Source organism: Artemia sp. Qi Xiang Cuo, chromosome 4, assembly GCF_049724085.1.
Source record: "Artemia sp. Qi Xiang Cuo chromosome 4, ASM4972408v1, whole genome shotgun sequence".
NCBI classification, from domain to species: domain Eukaryota; kingdom Metazoa; phylum Arthropoda; class Branchiopoda; order Anostraca; family Artemiidae; genus Artemia; species Artemia sp. Qi Xiang Cuo.
The window spans coordinates 5,355,382-5,373,090 of record NC_142797.1 but is presented as its reverse complement, the minus strand read 5'-3'; the positions used below and the strand labels follow the sequence as shown (position 1 = coordinate 5,373,090).

Sequence of the window (17,709 nt, the reverse complement as noted above, 5' to 3'; positions counted from 1 at the left end):
GCTTTTCATGGCATATTTATTCTAGATTTTTCTATTTTATCTGTGTTCTTTAAATATTACTTTGGAAGTGCTTCTGTGGGCTAACACCTTTATTTTTATTTATTTCTCTCTGTCTTTAGCCAAAACCGACATTTTGACTGCCAAGACTAGAGGTTTTAACCTGAATTCTTAATCAGTTCAGTGGATTGTTATATGTTTCCTAAATTAATTTAGGCTAACGTATTAACGTTATTAAAATTTTATTAACAAAATTCATAAAATTCGTATTTTAACAATTTTATTTTATTATCAAAATTAACGGGCTTATATAAGCCAGTTTTTTTCTTTTTTCAGCCCTTTTCCTGCCCTTGAAGCTTTCTGTGCGTTTATTATTTTCGACAGTCATTTGTCGACTCGCGACAACGTTAACCTCGGTATAGAACTGTCAGTCTGTTCTAGAATCACAAACTCTGGGTACACCATAGTTCTTCTTTGGTTCTCTATAAAGAGAATAAAAATTATCTTTTTTTGTGTGTTTTTTTTGTGTGTTTTGTCTTTGTTCTAATGTTTTTGTTTTGTTAAAATGCAGTTTCTCTTCATGTGGATATTTTACTCTCCTGCTGCAAAATGAAAATTGTAAAATCAAAATATCTAGACTATTTTTTTTTTTTTTTTTTTTGCTTCCTTTAATAAAAATTTTATCAATTTTTCCCGTCAGAGCTTATTTTTTATTCACTAGTTTTCACGTAAATTCTTCTAGTTCTTTCGAATTTTTTTGACCAGTGCATTTTTATGTTCATTATTTAGTCTAGAATACTATATATCCTAAAAGTGCCGAAGACATGCAAATACAAATTTTCTTATCATCCATACCTGAAAACTGTAATTTTCTAAGGTTTTTCTTTCGGTTGTTTCCGAATTCGAAAGTTTTTAGTGCAATATCCCATTTTCGTCAGTGTTACCACATTGAACCATAAAAATAAATATGAGAAGCTAATTAGTTAAACTTGACAAAGCTTTTTTTTATAAAAATTCAAACATAAACAATCTGTCGATTCCTGAAGGAAACTACACCTTCTTGAGTGGTTTGATGCGATATGTCTTTGGCCCATTTTTTGCTGATTTTTTGTCAAAGTATATTTTTTTATATTTAGCACCCGCTGGTACTAACAACTACATACGGAACTCTTTTCTATAAAACAAAATAGATAGTACTTGTATGATGTACCCCCGACCACTCAAGAAGTAAAGTTAGGTTAATCCTAATGAAATATACCTAAATATGATTGATTTGAAATATACCTAAAATATAACGCTTTAGAAACAAATTTGGGCTATATATTTGCACATTGGGGGGGGGGGGGTTAAGTATAGCCGCGTGTGTTAGGTACAATTGTCCTGCATATTATGAAGTAAGAATAGTTTTCTAACTTCACACTGTCCAAATACTTTACCCCCCCCTTTAATGTGTAAATATATAGCCCAAATTATATATTTCCTATCTAATATGTCACTTCTCTTTGTCTTGTCTCATTCTAAACTGAAAGAAACTAGTGAAAGAAGCCAGTTTATAGTGCGTCAATGGGTGAACAACTTGAGTGGTCTGGGGGTATATTATACAAGTACCAAACAGATTCCTGACTTGTTCTAATTTTTTCGAGTTGTAAGGTTGTGTAAATTTCTACTTAACCAATCTAAACAATCAGACACCATTTTCACTGTCCTTGGTACTTAGAAAATACTGCTAGAAATTTTTGAAATTTAGAAAATTTGGATTTTTTTTTTAATTATAGTATAAATTATAAAATACAAATTCTAAAATAAAAAATTATAGAAAAATTTAGAAAATTTGGAAATTTTATACCCTATCTTCACTGTCCTTGGTACTTAAAAATATAGCTAGAAATTTAGAAAATTTTTTAGAATTTTTTTAGAAAAATTATAAAATAAAGAATTATAGAAAAAATTTAGAAAATCTAGAAATTTATGACACCATTTTCACTGTCCTTGGTACTTAAGAAATACGGCTTAGAAACTGTAGAAATTTAGAAACTATAGAAAAAATTTAGAAATTTTAGACACCATTTTCACTGTCCTTGGTACTTAAAAAATACAGCTAGAAATTTTATAATTTTAGAAAATTTAGAAATTTTAGAAATTTTTTTAGAAAATAAGAAAATTGTCTAATTTTAAATTTCTAAAATAAAAATTATATAAAAAACTTAGAAAATTTAGAAATTTTAGACACCGTTTCCACTGTCCCTGGTACTTAAAAGATACAGCTATAAATTTTAGAAATTTTTTTTAGAAAATTAGAAAATTGTCTAATTTTAATTTTCTAAAATAAAAATTATAAAGTAAAAAATTATAGAAAAAATTAGATAATTAAGAAATTTTAGACAGCATTTCTATTGTCCCTGGTAGGGTACTTAAAAAATATAGCTTTTCAAATGTAGAAGTTTTAGCCTTGAGTAGGGATATTTATTTTCTATTTAATGGAAGCCAAGATTACAAAATATTGATGCTTACGCAGATCTTTCACTTCAATATTTTTGCAAACCTCAAAAGCCAGTCGTTAAGATTATTTGGCTTCCTAAAGGTTGACGGTGTCCAATGACATTGTGCGATTGGAGCGTTATCCAATCCAATGACAGTAGGTGCGTTTTCGATCTCTGGTCATAGTTCTCTGGTCTCAGGTCTCTGGTTTGACAAAAAAGATGTTTTTATTCGCCCTTCTCAGGTCTCTGGTACACCAGAGAACTGAGATCGAAAACGGAAATTAAGGAAGATGAGGCGTAAAATTCAAAAGCGTCACCCTAGCCTATCTCACTATGGTCCTAATTATCCCTAAAATGTCTGCTTGGCTCTGCCCTTTTATCCAATTCCCGTGATAACTAATAAGAGAACTTTCATCAACTTACTGATGGTCGAAATACATAAACGTCTATAAATATGTTTGAACAGCCACTGACTTCCAGTCCTTTAGGTAAAATTCTCATGAAGTGACCTAAAACACAGTTGTAGACATGTGGTAATGAGAGCTAATTGATTACTTGAGTTAGAGCATAGACTATAAAAGTACAAATAGTAAATAGCAACGCTTACCAATTTTTTTGCTGCAATCTTCATTTCTAGCAACCGAATTTTTTCTATCTAAACAGAGACCGAACTGACTTCAGAAGCCAGTTCTCTGGTGGATAGTCTTCGCCAGAGAACCGAGAACTGTGAAGAAAAACGCTCACAGTTCTCTGTTCTCAGTTCACCGGCCAACGAAAACATCAAATAAGACGAACAGAGAACTGAGACACCCATAGAGATCGAAAATGCACCTATTGTGTACCATTGCTCGGGCGGGCAAGTTGTGTTAGACAGCCAGTGTAATTGACGAACACGTCGGCCCTCGTATTTTGCTAGGAATGAGATATCTGGTGAAACCTAATAGATAATCTGTGCTAAGAGTTAGTTCAGACGTTTGGAAATTCCCATTCTCCCTATAGGAATTTCGATAGGGAGTTTCGTAATTCCCATTCGGACTATGGTTTGGATTTTTTTTTTCTAGCTTTTCTGTACGTATGGCTGAAGTGATTGGGAATTTATGGCGGTATTTTAGAAATTTGAAAAACATGTCGATTGTCAGGCATCACAAAATACCCAATTTGATTGCCCTTGTACATAATTGTGAACTTTTGTAAGATGCTTCAAGTTTAGACTACAAGAAAAGTCGACTTCGCTAAAAAAAAAGTAGCTTCCTAGTCTGTATCTTCAGTCATGACTACTAATGTTTGAATATTTTACCATTATTTGCAGTTCGGATGCGTGTGAACATTCTCCCTATAGGAAATCCCATATGTTTTCTCCCTACAGGAAATCCCCAAAAGTCTGAACTAACTCTAAGATCATATATAATAAGATTTATAACAACAGTAAATATTACCTGCCATCTAATATCGATTTTGTAGTGGTCAGCTGCTACAGTGGCAACGTAGGTAAAATTGCGGGGAAAAGTAAAATAGAAATACTTTTCAACAGCGTGACGTTATCATTCTTAATATCTATAAAAGATATAGTTTGTAAACATTTGCAATAGAAATTTGGGTTCAGAAAATTGGGTATAGAATTTGGGTCGCACAAACGCATTGATATAAAAGATTAATACGAAGACAATAAAGACTTTCCACCTTATATTAATTATCTTGGGGAAAAAGAGACTTATGCCCCACCATTTCGAGTATTTCATCTCAAATATAGACTCGGCTATTTGCGTAGCTTGTTATAGTTATTTTTAAATAAAGCCTTGTCTTTCAATTTATATACAAAATTGTGCTGTTAGAAGACAAGCGACAGCAAAGATCAGAACGAGTCAAAAATTAAAATGAAGAAGAAAGAAATATTTCGTTAGAAGAACAACGTCTTTACTATCTTCGACGCCAACAAAATGTGGCGTAAAACCCAGTACAAACCAAACAAGAAGCCATAACCTACGTAACTGTTGATTACAAGTCATTGGGACCTTCAACCTTCTAAGTGTACCCTGGGGAGCCCTCCTTTTTCCCGATGAAAAAAATAGTAAACAAATCTTACTCGTCGGGAGGTTGCTACTTACAACGAGAATTAATATATACAAGCCTACCACATGTCGAGTGCCGGGTCCTGGCTTCCAAATCCGCTACATAGTTTTTTTTTCTTAACTGGCATATTGACATTTCTGGCCACTAAAACGACCTTAAAAGGTCACAACTATAAGGAAGAATTTGTATTTTTCCCATGGTGGTTGTATCCTAATTTAAATTAACTAAAATTTTTACTAATGCTGCTCACTTATTTTTCTATTATTTATTATCTTATTTATATTTTGTTATTCTCGTTTATCTTTCTTGTCCTTGTTCACGTAAATTTTTTTTTAATATTAAAAATAACCCATTATTTATTCCAAAAAAGTATTATTTCTGCTTCGCTTCAATTTTCCGTTCTCTTTATTTTAATTCAATTTCAGTTTATAATTCTGTGTTTTTTTTTTATTTTTTCGGAAGGTCTATGGATTAACAGAAGGCATGTATGTGTTGGAAAATATGGGCCTACTCTGTATTTTGGGTGGTCTTCCATTGATTCCAGTCTTGGTTGGTGCTGCAAAATTTATTGATTGGGAACAGCCAGTGCTTAACTTTTTGCGTACCTATGTTCCTAAGACTCCGATTGTTAGACATATCCTTCCCATTTTCAAGTAAGTGTTTTCTTTTCATTTTTATTAAATGACCGATGAAATAAAATATCCACGAATGAAAAATAATGAAAAGGCAGACATTTTTCCTGTGGTTTTTATACATCTTTTGTTTTTCAGGTTTTTTCCTTTTTAGTCTTCATGTTTACTCTCGATGAATGAAAGACTTAAGCCAAACTAGCCAGCCATGACAAAACAAAGATAGTAAAGTCCGAAGAAAAAAAAATGGGTTAACGGCCAGTACGACTTACCGGGCGCTGCTCGGCTTAGAGAGTGACGGCTTCTTCCTCCATCTGCTTCGGTCTGTAACAAGTCCATAACAATCGTTTGGACTTCACTCCGTCTGATATTTGCCATCACCAGGAGCTTAGACGGTCTGTCAGACCATCGTTCCTTTGATCGGCCGCGAGTTCGCTTCCAAGCGGTTTTCGTAGGGTCGAAGTCGATGGTCGTCTTTGCAGATAAACGCAGGGGCATCCGAAGTAGGTGTCCAAACTATCGTTAAGGTGTGCTCGGCTACTCGGGTTGAAAACTGAGTCTGCTTGGTGAGCTTCAGCAGCTTCTCGTTACTCACGATGTCAAACCATCCCAGACTTTCGATCCTTCTCAGGCTCTTCGACTGGAATACATCGATGGCTCTTTAGGGTGACGGTTCAACCTGTCCATGGTAGAAGATGCGTTGGACATCCTTTCTTGCAGCTTGGAGAGAAGCGAGCCATCTACAGAAATTGTGGAGCCCAGATAGGTAAACCTTTGGACAACTTAGATGTAGTTCTTCTTTCCTGGCTAACTGGAGAATTGAAAGCAGGAGAAGACGGGTCTTTAGCCATAATTTTCGTTTCATTCCAGTTTATCTGCAGTTCCACTTTTACAGCCACTTCTCGTAAAATTCGAAGCACTTCTAGCAACGAATCTACAGAATCCGCCAGGATGGCTGGGTTGTCGGCAAAATCGCCATCTGAGGTGACGCGATCTCCAAACTTGAGTCCAAAACTTAAACGTGAAGTGGTATTTGTCATAGCGCGGTCTATAATGACATAAAAGAGCTCTGGAGTCACTGCATATTCTTGAAGCACACCTGTCGTGATTTGGAAGAATGGGCTGCGCCGGCCGTTGACTTGAGCACAGCTCTCTGTACTCTGCTGTAGAGCTTTGAAGAGTCTGCAGTATTTCCCAGGGAGACCGGTCAATTCTAGTATCTGCCAAAGAACAAACCTAGTTTTACTGCGTTCTTAGAATTATTCTTAGAATCAAAGGCTTGTAGCTTAAAAACGGTAATAAAGGAAAATTTGAATGTTTTTTCCTTTGAAAAGAATCGTGATTTGGAGAAGAAGAATTGCTCTTTTCAGTAATAATAGTATAGTAATAATATTAATTATAATTATAGTAATAATAATAAATAATAGTAACAATAGTAATAATAAATATAGCAATAATAGTAATAATAGCATAGTAATCTTTGCAGTTGAGTAAAAATAGTATACTCAAAGAAAACACAAGTTTATATACTATATTATTCTACTCCAAAGATTGATTCAGGTTTTTACTGTGCAGAAATAATCCATTGCCAGAAATCAGGTCCTTGAACTGCCGTCTCTATTGTGCGTATTTGTATTCGCACGTGTACGTATGAAGACGTATTGTGCGTGTCGTGTTTCCTACGTTTAAGAAAATATTTTTGGCCACAAGGTTAGCAGAGAAAGATGCTAATTTTTTTATTATGTTTTAGCATGTGGATTTTGCAATTGTGCGTGTCCCTTGTGGATTTTGCAATTGTGCCCTTGTGCAGGCACTGCATTTAATCTAAAAAAAAAAAAAAAAATGTTTTAAGTATGCCCTGTAAAATCTCCTTGTCAATGCCTGGGATGTGCCAAGGGATTGTTAATAATGGAATAGTGTTATTAAAGAAAATAGATGCCAGACCGCTATTCAATCTGCTGTTTCTCTTAATTAAGTATGTAAAAAAAAATTATTGTCAAATGAAAGTAAATAATGATATTAGAACTTAAAAAGAACATAAATTATTCTGTATAAGAGGGGGGCAGCTCCCTCTTGCACCCTCCGCTCTTTACGCTAAAGTTTTAAAGCGGTTAAAAAATACTTTTTATTTCGTATCAAAGACCCTTGTGTTTGAGCTGCTGTTCTTAAAGAGTTCGGGGGGGGGGGGGTCAAACTTTAGCGTAAATAGTGGTGGTGCAGTAGGGTGCAGCCCCCCTCATAAACAGAATAATTTCGGTTCGTTTTAAATTTTAATGTCGCTATTTTGGAACTTACGCTCACCTCCCAAGTGCCGTTCTCTATCCAGATAGTACAGCCGCACTCTCAGGTGGTTTGGACACCTACGTATGCCGACGACAACCCCAGCCAGAATTATTTATGATTTCGACCCAAAAGCTCATGGCTGGTCCTGCCCAAGAGGCAGACCCCGGACCAGGTGGAAGGATAGTCTCAATAAATTCCTGGAGATGGCCAACATTGCTGTCGACGAGGCCCCAATCTTAGCACCAAATCGGTCAGCCTGGAGGAGCAGGGTTGCGACGCTATCTACGCCGCCCCCAACGCGGCAGGAGCCCTAAGTCAAGTCAAGTATTTTGGAACAAGGAAAGGAAATTCTTGGATTCCAGTTTTAAGTGACAAGAAGGAAAATATAATATTTATTTATTCATAAAAAAAGAATAATAAACAATAAAGCGCATATAACATCCTATGCTACCCGAAGGCTCTATGTCTGGGAACGCCCTAATTCACTAAGTCCTAATTCCTAATCCTTAATTCCTAATTTTTTTAATTCCTTAACCTTTATAACAAGTTTTAAGAGGTTAAATAATCGCTTTTGATTCTTTTTACCAGAGTTTGCATTTTTAAACTCGTTATGAATATAAATTATCCTAATTAAAGATGCATTATTTAACTTTCTACATCCCAGTTTCCACCTTAACTTAGGTATATCTCGCGCCACATTCGTGTATGTACAATGATACAACACTGTTTTCATCATTGTTAATCCTGCAACAGTGTTTGCGAGAAGTGATCCAATATCAGGTCTGTTACTGATGCACTGCTAGCGCTGCCTGACCACAAGAAAAATTTTTTTTCCTTTCGACCCCTTGTTTCATTTTGATTTTTTTTCTCTCTCTCTTTTTCTTAGCCCTATACTGCTGCTATTTCAACCACTTGTATCGTTTTTCCTTTTTTTCTTTTTCTTGCCCACATAATTGCTGGCATTTTGACCCCTTGTGTCATTTTGTTTTTCTTTCTCTCTTTTTCTTTGCCCCATAGCTGCTGTTATTTCGAGCCCTTTTGCCTTTTTACTTTTTTCTTTTTCTTAGGCACATAACTGCTGGTGTTTTGACCCCCTTGTGCCATTTTGTTTTTCTCTTTTTTTTGCCCCACAGCTGCGGCTATTTCAAGCCCTTTTGCCTTTTTTCTTTATCTTTGCCACATAACTGCTGGTAATTTGTCCCCTTGTTTCATTTTTTTTTTCTTAGCCCCTTAGCTGCTGCTTTTTCGACCGCTTATATCGTTTTTCTTTTATTTTTCTTTTTTTTTTGGCCCCATAGCTGCTGGTTTTTAGACCCTTTGTGTCATTTTTGTGTCCCATAGTTACTGGTATTTCGACCCCCTTGTGTCATTTTACTTTCCTTTCACTCTTTCTTGGCCTCAAGGCTAATGGTGTTTTGTTTGAATGTATTATTTCTCTTTAGCTCAATAGGTCTCTGAGTGATTAATCTCATTATAGTTGTTGTTGTTGTTTTGTTGTTGTTTTTTTTTCATTATTTTACTCATTCAAGTCTGTCATAAATTTCTATTTTATCCTTCTTTTTGATTATATAATGGCTGAAAAGAAAGAAAAGATCATTTTCATATTTTACCCCCTTCTCTTGAATAAAAAATCCTAGGCACGGGCCCGAGATCTAGACTTTGAAATAAGAGTTAACAGTTTGAGTTAAGATGTGCTGTAAGGACTTAAATTCCAGAATAGGTTCAGAACCTAGTATTTGATTTTCCCCTCACAGATGGGTAGATGAGCGGAAAATGCCAAGGTGACCTAATAGGTCACCTGAACACCCAAAAAGGTCAAAAAGAAAGAACAAAAGGTCACTATTCCCAAATATTTAAATAAAAGTTAATCCCTCTAAACATTAGGAATACTTACAAACAGAGTTTGTAACAGTTTGTAGGAAGAGACTAACCTTTGGGAGGTGCCATGAAGGGCCTTGTTGATTTTCACTTTTTTTTTATTCCAGTTTTATTACATAAATGCAGTTAATAAAATTGAAACAATATAAATATCATTAAGAAATGAAATATCATTTATTTTGCTTTTTATTTACAATTTGCAAAACAAAGATGAAAAAAGTTGTTCAATGAACATTAAAAACGTTTTAAAATTGACAAAATGCTTAAATAATGACCATAATTTGTTTTGTTAATTCTCTAATTATTACAGCTTTAGACCGGGTAAAGATCAGGAACTCCGAGTGCCTTATGTTCCGCCGAAGCCCGACTTTGAGACGGTCATTCTTACGAATGCAAGTGGTGCCATGTTGTTCCCTACGTGTTGTGTCCTCTGTGGTAACGTCTTCTTTGGATCTGTGCAAGGAAGCTTGAAGAGAGTGGTGCTGGTAAGTTTTGTACTGTTTACCACTAATCCAAAAGCTCTTTGAAGCCGCCAGCCAATTCAAGCGTAGCATCAGGATGATCGTTTCGTCTACGTAAGATAATACGTTTCTAAGATTCTAATGTATGTTTTTCAATTAAGGAGCCCCAGTCTTGGCTAAAAAACAGGGACTTTCTCCATGGAAAGGTCACAAAAAAGCTCTTAATATGACTTTTCATTGCGTTTTGCAACGAAATCATGCAAAATGCGAAAAAAACACGTTTCTATGATTGAAATTTGCGCATGCAAATTTCCTGCATTTCCTGCAAATATCCTGCATGGAAATTATCCTGTATACATCCTTGATGAACAATTTATTGTATTGGTTATTGATATAGGTAAAAAAAAGGTAAAGGTAAAGGATGCGGCACTAGACCCTTAAGGTCCAAACCGGTGGTGCTGATCTCCGTTTCGTGGCCTTTCAGCCAGGAAATGCAATGGGGGGATGGGGGCCAGCCAACCTATGCTTTCGCACACCCTTCCTGCTTACCTTCCCCAGATTTCTCCAGGTACCCATGTAGAGCTGGGTTAGAGCTGATCATTTCACAAACAACAAATCAATTAAAGAATCATAGCCACTACTAGAAGGTCAAAAAACCTGTGGGCAGTGACTCAATTAATTAATTAATTCACATAATCAATAACATATAGGTAAATGTGTTGTTTTTTTTAAATAAGAAAAATAATAAGAAGAAAGAAAGAAAAAAGAAAATAAAGACTAAATCCTCACAAGGGAACCGCTTTCACCCTGTATCTCGACCAAGTAGTAACTTTTTGACCTGTGATTTAAATGAAGAAACTGATGTCTGGGAGGCTATCTCAGAGGGTTGCACTCACGTGACGAAACACACGAGCTGACCTTACTGTATTTCTCTTCTCAGATACTAGCTTATCCGCATTCCTTGTATGGTAAGAATGATAAACATAATTAGTAGAAAAAAATATCCACAGAACAGGCTGGTGAAACATCATTTAAACATTGTTACTTCAGTGTCAGTAACCGGTGATCCCGTAATTGACCAACACTCAATATGTGTATCACTAACATTAGCACATTCCCCCAAAAGACGAACTGCTTTATCTTGAATAGTCTGGATTCAACTATAATTAGCCTGAAAATTACTTGCCCCAAAGGGAGCACCCATATACAATATAAGGTTGGATAATTGCACCATAAATAATCTTTAAAACAGAAAACGGGAAAAAATTACGAAAACGACGAAATAAACCTAGGCCTCTTGCTGCCTTGGACAAAATAACTTCATTTCGTTTATTGCAATTCAAATTACAACCAACGAAATATCCCAAATACCTTGCGTCAAAATTTGATTAATTGTAGTACCACCGAAGCAAATATTATTGAAAGAATTTGTCTCAACACCAATACGGCTAAACATTGTATAGTCAGTTTTACTAATATTAACACTTAAGGAACTGAGACTAGTAAATATATTCAGATTCTGCAGGACATTGTTTGTGCGAATTACGACATCTTTTCCGCCTCTGCGAAAAAGATGTTATAGCTGTGTTATCTGCAAATATTATAAGAATTGCGCCAGGAAGATAAAATCTTAATGTATCAACATATACTAGAAATAAAAGTGGTCCCAAAACAGATCCTTGTGGAACTCCATAATTTATTTGTGATGCAGCACTTGTAGTATCGCTAATCACAAGCAGCATGGATTTTCCGTGCAAACCTTTTCGTCTTTCCTAAATTGTATTGTGTCTTATCTTTAGATTATCAGAGCAATAGGTTTTACTTGTAGCAAGATTTGGTACCTTAGGCTATGCTAACATGAGTTAGATCGTAGTTGCCAGATTGTGTGTGTTAAAACCTTGTTAATTTTAAAATCCTGGGTAGGGATAGTAGCTTCGCAATTCCTTTCAGGGGGTGTATATTTTAGGCTCTAGATTCGTTCCTGAAAGTCACTCATCTAGCTCGTAAGACAAAAAAGATGAACATCGTTTCGCACTGCTGGCGCATAGGGTGCTGAAATCGACTTTTCAGTTTGCTGGAAAAGGAAATTCGATCGCTGGAAACGGGCATCTCACTCGACTACTTTCCAAGATAGCGAGAAGTCCCTAAACTAGAACTTGAAAAAAAAATACAACCGTCAAACCTTTAACAACGTTTCTTGAAAAAAACATCCAAGTTGAAAATATTTCTCTCCTCCAAGGATAACCTTATAGAAGTTCAGTGTGCTTGCAATTAATAACCAGCCTTAATAGTAATTGATTAAGGAAATAATTAATCCTGACGTTTAGTCAACCCAGTAAATAAACAATTAGTCAATAACTGATAAAAATAAAATCATTAATAATTAAGTAGATAATTAAGTATAATAAATGATTAAGAATTCCTTATAGAGGTTCATTGCATTAATAATCTATTATTATATAATAATAATGTATTATTTATTACAAATGTTTTATATATGTATTATGTATTATGACGAAGTGCAAATGTATTATTTCGAGCCTTGTTTTACAATGCAGGCAATTGCTGCAGGGAAATGACCCATACTAATAGCAAGACAAATGATATATATACGGATCCTGTGTATATTGCTGAAGTGGCACCCAAGCACCCTGGTGATTATATAAGGCACAGAAAGATCAAGTGACACGAACACATACGGCCTGTTGGCCGAATACGTCAAACCCCATACAGCAACCTTTGATATATCCTTTTATTTCCGGCTCCCCATCTCTTTTTCATTTAATCTGACATTAAATTACATCAAATGGGCATTCAAATCTTACAAGTTGTGGAAATTACGGCCTTTTCATTTGATCAAAATCATTGTAGAAGGATTTTGAAATTGATGCAATGAACCGCAAGAACTTTCAGAATACCTACAGTCTTCTTCGAGTACTTCATAGCTTCTAATTGGGTCCGGAACTGAAACTGGTTTTACGTCATTTAACTTAGAAAGTGACTTAAAGGCCTGCCACGCATAGGGGTGTTTTTCGCACTGATTTCAGCACCTCAGTGGGCAAACGATAGTGGTACAACAAAAATGTCCTTTGCTCGAGATTTCCAAAACTAAACTTCATAGACACCATTAGTCAACTGCAGGTTATCAAGGTTGATCTCAACAATTATTAGTTCTTTTATTATTATTCTTTTTAAGTTCTTTTATTATTAAAATTTCTAGTATTTTAAAATTTTAATTTCATGAAAAAAAAGTTTATTTAATAATTTCATTATTAATTTATGATGTTCTATCATTATTCAATAGTTAACTATTATTATTATTATTTAGAACTTTTGATTTTCCTGCTGAAGTGAAGGATAGATTGAGAATTTTTTATGATAGCGCCCTTCTTGTTGCTCAGAGATAGCGCCCTTCTTATTGCAGATTTTGTTTAACACAAAATATTACTTTCACTTTCTTGCCGGGAAAAAGTTTGGAGAGGTTGTAGGAGTTCAACTGTGTCACCATGGAAATTAGATAGGTTGGGTGTGAACAAATATTACTAGGGGATTTTTAACTATGTTATGATGCCAGCTTCAGAAAATTAACCAAGTCATGTCTGAATATTTAAAAGCAGTTTATGTAATCAAACAATCAGCATTTAATGAAAAGTGTATCACATCATAGAATTTTACAGTCCTTGATTATAAAAGAGAGGAAGAAAAACTACCAAAGGCACATAGGAAATTGGGAAACTCATGAACAAAAGTTAGTTTGCATTATCAGCATCTTAAAAAACAATTTATTACTTTTTGATATATTACTTTTTGATGAATTATTACTGGAATTTGGCGTCGTTTTTGACGACAAAAAAACTAGAAAATTTTTCATGCTCAAATCGGCACCACTTTCTTTGCGAATCGGTGCCGACTAGTAAATTGGGCCCGAAAAAAGCTACATGTGATCTAGGCTTTAAGCCAGAACGACTTAAGCTTGAGCCGTAACTTAAGTCGTATTCCTCTCATTTTCAGCTACTCCTTCTAATAGTTTTTGTTTCTTAGGGTGGTCTGCTGTACCTATTTGCCAAGAGTTCTTTCAGACTCTTTCTCTTGCAAGCGAGATACATTCGTCGCCATACAAGAAGAGTTCTCAGTTGGAATAAAAGAGCAGTCCTACCCGACATGACCATACCTTGTCAGTTATGACCATCCACAAGACCATCAAGGTCCTTGAACTATGCGCTGCTACAAGCAATAGTAAACAGGATTGTTTGTTGTTGTTGACTTTAGTCCACAACAACTGACAATTGTTTGTTGTTTTATTATTCCACAACAACAAACGATTGCTTGTTGTTTTGTTGTTGTTTTATTTAGTCCAGCTTCTATCTCTGAACATTCAATATCTTTGTTTTTCATTTTGTGTCCTCCTCTAAAGCAAAAATTAATTCGTTTACGATATTATTCCCGATTTACATGATAGTTTTTTCCCTTTAGTTTAAGATTACCTACCTTTAAGTTTGATTTTCTATCACTTAACTTTAAAAAAAATTAATAAACTCTTAGGGCAATAATATCAAAAGTGAATAGAAATTGATATGTATTGTAGAAAAGGGTGGTTATCTCTAACTATATTAGAATATAAACCGCCCTTTACTAAAATGCAAAAAGACGGTATACATATAAGTTTTCATTCTGAATTCATAACTCGCTTATTTTCATTTTGAATTGTTTGTGATTTGATTAAAGAGAAAGAATATCCTAGTGAAGAAAAGAGAAAAAATGTGAAAAAAAGTGAAAGAAAAATGTGAGTAAAGAAAAAATCAAAGAAACGGTACCAGTTACTCTACAATTCTTAATCATTCTTATTGTCATTAATTCACTATTATATTTTGTTATTCGTCTCAAGTTTAGTATCTCTTTGCTAAAATGCATACTTTGATCTACGTAGGAGATACTTTGATCTCCATTCTGTATGAAATTTTATTTTTTAAATGTTGTATTTTATTTTATTTACGACACTATATTTGGTAATTTATTTGTTACTTTTTTTTCGAGGCGGGAAAGGGGTCAAACCGTCTAACTTCTCTCCCTGGATAGGGCCCCAATTTGGGCTATTTGTATAATATAGTGAAAAAAAAACATAAATCATCCTATATTTAAAACAAAAAATGACAACCCAACAATAAAAAAGCGTTAACGTCACTTCAAGAATGTGACGTTATCGAATGTGACGTGTGACGAGTGTTGGAATGTAACGTTATAATTCTTGTATTGGAATTTTTATTCATATAAAATGCGGTGAATAAATGTTTTACTCATGATAACCATTTTATATTAATTAATTATATAAAAACAAATTCCAGGATGTGGAATTCCCTAAGAAGAAAACCAAATCATTAAACTATCTGCTTTTTTAATTTTTCTCTGTGCCAGTTGAAATAATCAGCATCAAAGCAACTGCTTGTGATACCTTTATTACTGGAATTTTCCCTATTTTTTTTATTCCACCGTGTATCACCACACTGTATGTTGCGTCTTAAAGCCTTGAAATTTCACTTTTGTTCAGTTTTTATATGTTTTTGAATCTTTAGTTGTGTTTTCGTATCTGTTTTAGCTTAAAATCCTACACTCCTATTGTTAATCCTATTATCCAATTTGTGGGGGAGGGGGATTACCCGATTTTCTAGAAAAGAAGTCAGCAACAATACTGATTAATAAAGTTACGAATTTATTCTGAATCGAATTACGTTTGGGCCAGTTTTATATTTCAGATGAAACACTGCAGCATCTATTTTAGATGCTGCAGTGTTTAGATAATAGTGTATTTGAAATATCTTGATCATTGACCAATGAACGCTGATTAGATCTATATCTTGATCTATCTGAGCCAGAATTATAATATATATATTTTTTAGAGAATCCTCTAATGCTGCGTAAGAAATAGGGAAAATACAATATTTTTCATATTTTTTAGCGTATTTTTCAATGTACAAAAAATGTAAAGCCAATTTAAAAATTTAGTTTAGTAGATGAATAAAACTGAGTCACAGCTTTCGACTGGTATCAAAATTGCCATCTTATTTTGAAATATTAAATCGCAGGACCGCAGGAAAAATATACAGAAAATTCGCTCAGGAAACATAACCTTAAAGAGTACATTTCTGTGAAGGTGGGTACGCATAAGAAGGTTTTGTGATATAAAAAATTGACCATGACAAACAAGCGGTTTTGCGACGAGTCGGCAGAAAAATAATATACGAACATTCATTGTCAAATATAATGGCTTTCTTTTTTCCTGTAATCTCTTGTTTATTTAAAAGAACATGGTCAAATTTGCCCTTCAGAGATAAACTTATTAGAAAAATTGAACAATGGAAATGAAATAGCTTTTAGGACTCATTTAGAACTCGCTATTGTGAACTAAAAGCGGTATTTCCCATTAAAAAGGACGCTGGAGAACGACGCTGCAGTGTTGTTTTTTTTTAGGGATTTTCTTTCTTTTTATTTTTGTATTTACTTTTTTGGTACTTCTTGCAGCCATTAAATACATTTTGGATTATTATTGATATTATTATTATAGATGATATTATATTATTATTATAAATATTACTGTAGAGGATATATAAATTATTGTAGATATTATGACCAGTATCTTTGCTTCCTGCACTTTTTACCTTGCACTCGTTACGTTTCTCCGTTACGTTACGTTACATTGAGTGGTTTTTTTTTTCGTTTTTTTTTTCAATTTTAACACCAATTTTTTTTTCAATGTTTTCATTTTTGTTTTGTTTATTTTCACACCATGCTGTCTGTTGTGCTTATAGTTTAAAGAATATATAGTTTATAGTTTCAACCTATTCCTCTCCCCCCCCCCTGGACTTTGAAAAACATATTTTGGTTATTTTGTAGAAAAAATCAAAAAACGAAAATTACCCTAGATTTGTATAGTAAATCTCCCTCTATACTTTTATGAATGAGTGCCCCTGTCTTTTTTCCGTAATTTTGGGGTCTGGTGAAGTTTGTTTTATTTTTATGTATTCGCAAACAGTTTAGACCAAAAATTTAAAGTTTCAAATTATAAAATTGCAATTTGAAAAAATTTTGTTAGTTAATTATTACAATTTTTTGTTCAAAAACCATTAAAAAGACAGTGCACAAGGTGAAACAAATTTTGTTAGACAACATGAATGAATTATGAATTTACAGACGAAAAATAATATAAATGGGTGAAACCACACAAAGCGTGGTTCCTCATTGAATTTACAATATTTAAACTGTTGCTTTTTGGGGTTTAGGGAGAGAGGTACCTAGGTTAGGTTACGCATTTAGTATATGCTGTGCTTTACCCCCCACCCTCCTAATGTGCAAATATATAGCCCAAATTTGTTTCATAAACCATTATAACCGGGTATCTGTCTCTCCCGTTTGATTAGTTTCCTTGATAGAGTCTATAGCGGTGTGTACCATTAAGTAAAACAGTACTATAAATGTAATATAATTAATAACGTAATATATGTAATATATTATAAAAAATGTAATATAAATAATGTAATATAAATAGATAATAATAATAGTATAAATGTAATGCAGTAATGTATAATATAAAAATAAATGTAAGATCAATAATAAAACAATATTTATAAAAAAATATATATATAATTTATACCGTTGTTTTGAACTGAAACTCGTTGTCAGCTGATATTTCGTTCAATTAATCAAACTGATTAAACTGTAGAATTCTTGATAAAATCACATAATTCTTCATTAAATCACGTAACAATAGCCGCCGACCATTCCGTTCATGTTTCCGATATTTGTCATCACTGACAATCAAATACAAATGCAAAATTTAACTAAATTAACTAAATCAGATTTACAATTTTGTTAATAGTCGACTTATAACTATCTTCCCCTTTCCTGAAGTGTCTATGT

The 17,709-nt window shown here is 33.9% G+C and overlaps 1 protein-coding gene across 2 annotated transcripts in view; it reads left to right on the top strand.

Annotated features, from left to right (window-relative positions):
- LOC148952709 (E3 ubiquitin-protein ligase MARCHF5-like) overlaps positions 1-15,874 on the top strand; it is a 43,186-nt gene extending 27,312 nt beyond the window's left edge. For both annotated transcript variants that reach the window (XM_089088053.1, XM_089088052.1), the window contains exons 5-7: positions 5,010-5,200; positions 9,648-9,822; positions 13,840-15,874. In XM_089088053.1, the coding sequence (XP_088944179.1) occupies positions 5,010-5,200; positions 9,648-9,822; positions 13,840-13,983 (510 nt within the window). In that variant the 3' untranslated portion in view covers positions 13,984-15,874. The remainder of the gene's footprint in view (positions 1-5,009; positions 5,201-9,647; positions 9,823-13,839) is intronic.
- Positions 15,875-17,709: the final 1,835 nt, after the last annotated feature.